This window comes from Notothenia coriiceps, unplaced genomic scaffold, assembly GCF_000735185.1.
Source record: "Notothenia coriiceps isolate Sejong01 unplaced genomic scaffold, NC01 NC01_scaffold00037246, whole genome shotgun sequence".
NCBI lineage: Eukaryota > Metazoa > Chordata > Actinopteri > Perciformes > Nototheniidae > Notothenia > Notothenia coriiceps.
The window spans coordinates 3,026,370-3,033,774 of NW_011369947.1; the positions used below are offsets into that span (position 1 = coordinate 3,026,370).

At 40.4% G+C, this 7,405-nt stretch overlaps 1 protein-coding gene and 1 long non-coding RNA gene across 2 annotated transcripts in view; both read left to right on the forward strand.

Annotated features, from left to right (window-relative positions):
• The window catches only part of LOC104966294 (xanthine dehydrogenase/oxidase-like), a 12,349-nt gene extending 9,725 nt beyond the window's left edge, over positions 1-2,624 (forward strand). The window contains exons 5-9 of the mRNA XM_010795480.1: positions 406-458; positions 536-650; positions 1,030-1,095; positions 1,217-1,405; positions 2,613-2,624. Of these exons, the coding sequence (XP_010793782.1) occupies positions 406-458; positions 536-650; positions 1,030-1,095; positions 1,217-1,405; positions 2,613-2,624 (435 nt within the window). The remainder of the gene's footprint in view (positions 1-405; positions 459-535; positions 651-1,029; positions 1,096-1,216; positions 1,406-2,612) is intronic.
• Positions 2,625-2,888: 264 nt separating this feature from the next.
• On the forward strand, positions 2,889-6,660 carry LOC104965588 (uncharacterized). The gene is made up of 2 exons (XR_800549.1): positions 2,889-3,677; positions 4,855-6,660. It is a non-coding gene; the product is annotated as an uncharacterized lncRNA (long non-coding RNA).
• Positions 6,661-7,405: the final 745 nt, after the last annotated feature.

The following is a 7,405-nucleotide window of genomic DNA, read 5'->3' on the forward strand; positions in this document are numbered from 1 at the left end:
TCCTCTCCAGAATGGAAGTAGTCATCACATACAGAGCATCAACTAGTTCCTGAACAGTGTCCTTCACATGCTGATATCCAAGAGAGGGAGTTCCACAGTCACAAGATGGAGGAATAGAAAGCAGTATTCAATGTTTACTTCAGATTAGCTCCACGTCAGAAATGATCATGCTTGTCATATGTCTCTCTCCATAGGGGCTGAATCATCATGTTAATCACATAGCTATCATATGCCTCAAACAGTCCTGATGCTCTTCTAGGTAATCACACATCCTGTCATGTTCACAGCTACAGTTGATACCTTTGTTATCAGGTTACTCTCATGTTGGAAGGGGACACTCAGTATTTTCACAACACCTTTCTACAGGTGTAATCACAGTCATTAACCCTTCTGTCGGTGTTTCAGGTGAGAGCAGCGTACTTCAACCGGGTCAACCTCAGCGCCAACGGTTTCTACAAGTGAGTTCACCCGGTCAGTTCACCTGTTGATAAATGAAGCTCTGTACGGAGTTTGACTGCTTCCTGTTTCCTATCAGGACGCCTGATCTGGGTTACGACTTTGAAACAAACTCCGGCCGAGCGTTCAACTACTTCACGTACGGGGTGGCGTGTTCGGAGGTGGAGATCGACTGCCTGACCGGAGCTCACAAGGTACAAACTTAAAAAAAATAAATCAGAAAATATTGATTAAGGGATCTGTTATAGTTTAAACTGTCCAAATAGATTGCCTGCTCTTTTTTGTGTAAATAAAAAGGAGTCCCACAGGGCTCATTAATAGGCCCCCTGTTTTTTTACTGTATTCACCTTCGATACCATCCTGTTTGTTACCAGATCAAAGTCAAACCAGGCCCTTATTGGCTCAATCAGTCTATAATTAACACTAATTGTTAATTAGTTGGTGTTATTTATCTTAATTGACGCAAAGGGCATATAAGTAAAACAATTAATACAAAAATGCACTTCCTCTCAGAATGCCTAGTCTTTTTTGTGTAAATTAAATATTAAAATGTTTATTATAATTGTGTTGTAGAACCTGAGCACCACCATAGTGATGGACGTCGGCCACAGCCTGAACCCAGCCATAGACATCGGGCAGGTGAGTGCACGAATTGTTCCACAATGTTTCGGGGAAGTATAGTACCTGTATAATGACAGTAAAGGATTCTATTCTATTCTAAATTAACGTCTTGTTATTATTATTCTTATGTTGTGTTTAGGTGGAGGGGGCATTCATGCAGGGAGTGGGCCTCTTCACCCTGGAGGAGCTGCATTACTCCCCCCAGGGGGTCCTCCTCACCCGGGGTCCTGGCTCCTATAAGATCCCAGGGTTCGGAGACATTCCCACCAAACTGACGGTTTCTCTGCTTCGAGACGCTCCCAACGACAAGGCCATCTTCGCCTCCAAGGTAACACGTTTACTGCAAGTGCTGCCAGTGCATGACATTAAGGATTTTGGGAGATGGCCCTGTGGGCCATCTAAGCCAATTTACAGATGGCCCTGAGCCCAATAGAGATTGTCCTGAAAATGCGCGCGGACGAAAAGACGCACAAAGGGTTTGGGGGGCCTCCCCCTAGAAAATTTAGATTTTTGCAGGTCTTAGATGCTGTCTGGTGCATTCTCTAGACCAGCGGTTTTCAAAGTGTGAGGCGCGCCTCCCCTGGGGGGCGCCAGAGAGCTTCTGGGGAGGCGCAGCGTGAGACACAAAAGAACGAGAAAAAGACGAGTAAAGTGACACTTGCCCACTTGTGGCTGTCTGTGGAGACCGAGTTCCCCCACCTCGCCAAAAAGGCTGTAAAAGTGCTCATTCCCTTCACCTCCACCCACCTGTGTGAGTGCTCAGGTTTTCCGCATTGACTTTGATCAAAAACAAGTACCGGTAAAGGCTGCAGCCAGAGTATGATCTGCGTTTATTCCTGTGTGCATCAAAGACGCAGACTCATTGTTCCCACTAAAGTAGGGGTGAGTGTAATAAGGAGGCAAAGTTGACGTTCAGTGTGTTGCCGGGAGCATATAAGGATTTATCCACCATGTTGAAAATGTTAAAAAAAATATGTCTTGAGAACACGGCGTGCGGAAATATACGGGTCGTGCTGCAGCTAGATGTGCCTGTCCTCTGTAAGAAGGTGTCGGCGACTGACATGCAAGGAAGAACGGCTGTCCACAGGCTGTTCCAACTTTAACAACTGTATTAACTTCCAGGGTAGTGAATTGAACATGCAATCGTAATTGGGTGTGTGGTATATGCACGAACACGCATNTGTGAAGAAGCAGGAAATAAAAAGGAACTCACCTTGTGGTATAACCGGCAAGAGAGAAAGCCTTTGAGCTCCATACTGTTTCAGAGATAATCCTTGATAATCCATGATGGCAGCATTTAGTTTAGACAGTAGCTGCCGGGTCCCGCATGCGCTCAGCCCCCTCCTTTTTAAAAAAAATCATTTAAAAAAAAAAAGCTTTATACCCCTAATCATCACTTTTGAAACAGGAAGTGAAATAGAGGGATATGAGGCACGGCTAGAATGGGTGATCTGTTTGGTATTTTGAACAAAACACTTAATTGACATGTTTTTTATATATTTGTATATGCTTTATATGCTATGGCCTAAAAATAGCATGATAGGTGACCTTTAAAACACAATAAGTCTGTATGGACATGCAACTAACAACATCAATGAGGAAACAAAAAGAAGAATATGTATTATCATTGTTCGAAGAAGAGCTGGGTGTTCTCTTGATGTTCATTAACTGCACACATTTAATCTTTCTCTGCATCATAATAATAATATTTATATAGCGCTTTTCCTGGTGCTCAAAGCGCTTTACAAGCAAGTAAAGAAAAATAACAACAAATATAAAATGTTCAAAGCTCGGTGGAATAGGGGCGAGGGGTTAGTGGGTGAGGAGTTAGTGGGTGAGGAGTTGAAGGGAAGAGTGAAAAGGTGAGTTTTGAGGGCTTTTTTGAATGATTTCAGATTGTTGGCAGATCAATACTTTTAAAATCAGCTGGGACACAAGTATTTACATAATGGGTGTCTTCAGTATGTTTGAAGGACAAAAGGCAGTGGCATTACATTTGCAGTAAAGATAACAATCTCAGCAGTATTATCGAGAGCTTGATGCCAGCATGGGAAACATTACAACTATATTAACGAGGGGAATGTAGCCGTGGCTATTTGAAAGCAGCCCTGATTCTCTTGAAGGAAAAAGGGAAGTGCATAAAAACCTAACACATGAGTCAAGTTGAGACGTAGGAGACATATATTTATGTTTTTATAAAAAAAAGACAGCACAGAGGAAGAGAGTCTCACAGCCTTTTATCTGTAAACAGTTCATGGAAACTATTTTAAAAACGTATTTATATCCGAATGAACATTATACGTTACAGTTTTACAATCTACCACAACATTAACTTGTGTAAATAATTCAGATTCTAGGAGAGAAACGCAGTAATGGCTTATGTGTGGCCTTTTAGCCTCGCTGCATGTTTCCTAGCAGAGATAACGTCATAGTGAAAGTGCACTGAGCCGAATGGACTCTTTGCTTTTATACCGCATGGACTTGTTTCTGTGAATGAACTGATGGAAACTGACAGGACTCGTTCTTCCTCTCCCTGACAGATGAGTTGTTCCAGAAAGTTGCAGAGGATTACAACAGCAATGCCTTCCAGGAAATGAAACGTGAGTGCTTTATTAACACACACTGTGGATGAATCCTTTAAATAGGGGATTGGGACATACTGACCCCTTTCCCCCCCAAACTCACCGCTCACTGCTCTCCATTGATACAACTTAACACCTGCCCTAGTGTAAGTATCTCTCATTCATCTGTGTAGACCTAGAAACAGTTTATTTGGCTATAATCTAAAAGAAAATAGAAAGTCTACCACCTGAATTTGTCCCAGAGCTGTTACTTAGCTATTCATTTCAATTCAATTCAATTCAAAACCTTTATTTATTCAGGTGAAAACCCATTGAGATCATTGACCTCTTTTTCAATGGTGACCTGCTGATTTAGTGATAATAAGTGATAACAGGACTAAACCGGCCGAGTACAGCGACATGTAAACAGACAATAAGAAATATACAGTGAGATAGACGAATGATAGAATACCGAAGCAACTTATGAACAAACTCCTTTGAGGCTATTGGCTAATTCAAGTCTTATTTATATCTACTCTTGGATAGGGCTGCACGATTTGATAGAAAATCTCATTGTGATTATATTGACTGATATTGCAATTGTGATAATATGTTGTATTATACGAATCGATAATTTTTTTTAAAATCATCTTTTATCATTAAAATGCTCATGGTATCATTTTTTTTTAAGAGGATCCGTACCAAACAGGGCTTTTTTATTAAGTCTACAGAATACAGTTTGTAGGCCGGGACTTCTCTGCGAAATGCTTCATTCACACATTTTCCTAGACCAAATATTTAGATTACTTATGGGCGACTGTGGCTGCGAGGCCGTGCGGTCGTCTCTCAACCAGAAGGTTGTGGGTTCGATCCCAGCCCATGCACTCAACATGTCAATGTATCCTGGGGCGAGATACTTAACCCTGAGTTGCTCCCGATGGCCAACGGTGTGTGAATGTTAGATCCTAAGGTACACTGCTCTGTATGAATGGGTGTGAATGGGTGAACGACATGTCGTATGTAAAGCGCTTTGAGGGGTCTTAAAGACTGGACAAAGCGCTATATAAGTACAGTCCATTTACCATCCCTACTTTTGAATGCTCTTATAACATACATGTTATTTAGTGTTATGGTTAGAGACAAGATGCAGCAAGAGAAAGAGGGATCAAGATAATGTATTTTTAAATACCGTATACTGTGTCTTCCTGTGTTTCAGCAGAGGAAACGAGCGTGGACTTGAGCCAGAAGAAGGACTCATATTTCTATTCCTGTTGCCATAACAACTGAGGAAGAGGAAGGGAAACGGACTTGTTCGCCTCACTTCCGGTTGGATGAAAAACCTGGATTTTATGCTGGATACATTTGATGGGAAACTCTGCTCTGGAGCTGGGATCCAAGTCACAAAATACCAAGTTGCACAATATGTTTTTCAATAGGTTTCTTTTGTGCCATTAAAAAAAAAAAAACTGACGGCTGAAAAACGTTATGGAAGAAGATCTGCCAGAGGCTGTTACTGGCTGTGAGGGATGGAAACAACACAACACTTTACCCAGCGATGTCCTTGTTCTTCCGTAGCTTCTTCTGGATTGGACCACAGAAGTAAAAAAAGTGATTGTTTGCAGTGCAGAGATCGAGGAGGGCTTTTGTTCAGCTATTTAACCTTGTTGTCTGTTATTCCTGCACAACCTGACAGGAGTGGAGTGAAGCAAGCTGGATCTGAAAAACCAAACACTCCAATGTTCCCGTTTACAGAAGCCCTGAGAGGCCGATGAGAAAAACTAAGTCTGGTGAGACAACTCTTGACATCTGATCTAAATATGTTTCTCTCTATGACTAGAGGGAAGGTGGAGGAAAATAAGGTTTTGCAGTATTTAAGATCCCTTTTTTAAATGTATTTTGGTTGGGGAAAAGGGTTTCTTAAAGTTACCAAAAAGGTTATCATCTTTGTAAAAGCATAACCTCTTGTCCCCCCTATCTATCGTAACTTATGAAACAAGGAAGAAAACGATTTTGATCAGACCTTAAAAGAAGTCTCACCAGTGCATGAATGAAATGATACGAATGATATGAATTTATGCCTTACTACCCACAAATTAAATGTCCAACATTTTGCAGAGCGCTGGCTCTTTAACGTTTACAAAAACATTCTGGATGTATTGATAACAAGCAGGGGTCACTCGTGGTACTGCAGAAATAAAAAAACACTGCCGCACCTAAAAGCTTTTCCCGGTGAGACTGCCATTATAAAAGAGACGTCTATAAGACTATTGACAACGCATATATTGATGTCTGAATAGCCCTCCAAGTCATCCCAATGTAACGTTTATGGGATGTACTGAAGTTGGTAAAAAATGTGGTTATGCACTTTCTTTCAAATGAATGGCCGCCATCTTTGTAGTCCAGTTTCATGTTCCTATAATACATCCACAGTGACGACAACATGTTTCTGGCACATCATCTTTTGCAGAATAAGCTATGATTCTGATTTCACTTGACGCCAAAATCTCTGTAATTCAACTGCATGACCTGAGCAGACTGAAAGAACATTTTAACGTTTGCTTTTCCACATTTAAACTCTAAAATTATATTTTGTCATTTCAAATGCATAGAGCACATATGGAAACGTGACTGGCAAATATTCGTTCAGTCTGTTGCTTCAGTGACATGTTCCTTTTTGAAGCTTTTAAGAAACACTTAAGTTCCCCTCCACTATGGTGAAAAACTGCAGATTTCACCAACAAGAGAAAAGCCGTTGTGGTTGAATGTGGAAACATGTCCTCTCGATGTCCTCAGAACAATCTGTACAGCTGTCTCACTTCAGGACTCTAATTTATTGCCTTTTTAAGTTATGCTGCCTGGAAGACGTGGGGAAATAAAAGATAATATCTGTTTCCTCCGTGTCGCTGCTTTGACGTGTTGATGTGTCATTTGCTGGAAATTAAATGCACAATATTTTTTATGGAGGGCGATGTAAAGTCATATGTTCTGTGAAATTAAAAGCTTGTTGAAATAACTTTTTAAAGATCTGATGGGGATTCACTCTTTTGCCTTGGGTAAGAATAATGGCAATATACGGGAAAGGAAATGTATTACAAATCATCCCAATCCATAATGAAATGGATAAAAGGATTTCTTTTTTTTTTAACAGTTTCCATGTCATGTGTTGTAAAGACTCCATAATCTATCCAGAAGTGAAGAAGATAATTGTATCCAATAGAAGGAGCACTCGAATCAATAAGAAGTGTGGCCCCCTTTTCCAGAGTAGTTATACAATGTCATATTGATTAAGAGTCAATGAGTCACATGACATGAAAGCTGTTCAAAATGGACCTTTGAAAGACAACGAAATATTCAAATGAATATAGTAGCCTAATTGGTTTTGTGTCATTTAAGACAGGAAGACGCCCTGTAAGATGTCGGCCGAATATCCAACTTACAAACTTCACTGTGCTGCTGAAATCTCAAGTTCATTAGCATTTTGCAAATCAGTCTTTCCGAAAAAATCTCAATCGTACTTTGCAGGACATTTAAATGTTACAACCATATTATTTTTACTAAGTTTCGTAAGCATAACGACAACAAAAAAAACAGTGAGGCTAATCGTTCTCTTACCCTTTTCAAAATATTTTACGAAGCACTTATATGCATTGGCATTGATTCAATTAAATATATTTAAAGCCACATGAGTAGTTAGTATAGCTTGTGTCATCAAACCCATTATAAAGAGGCTCACAGATGTAGCTTCATGTTGGACCAATAAACAAAAA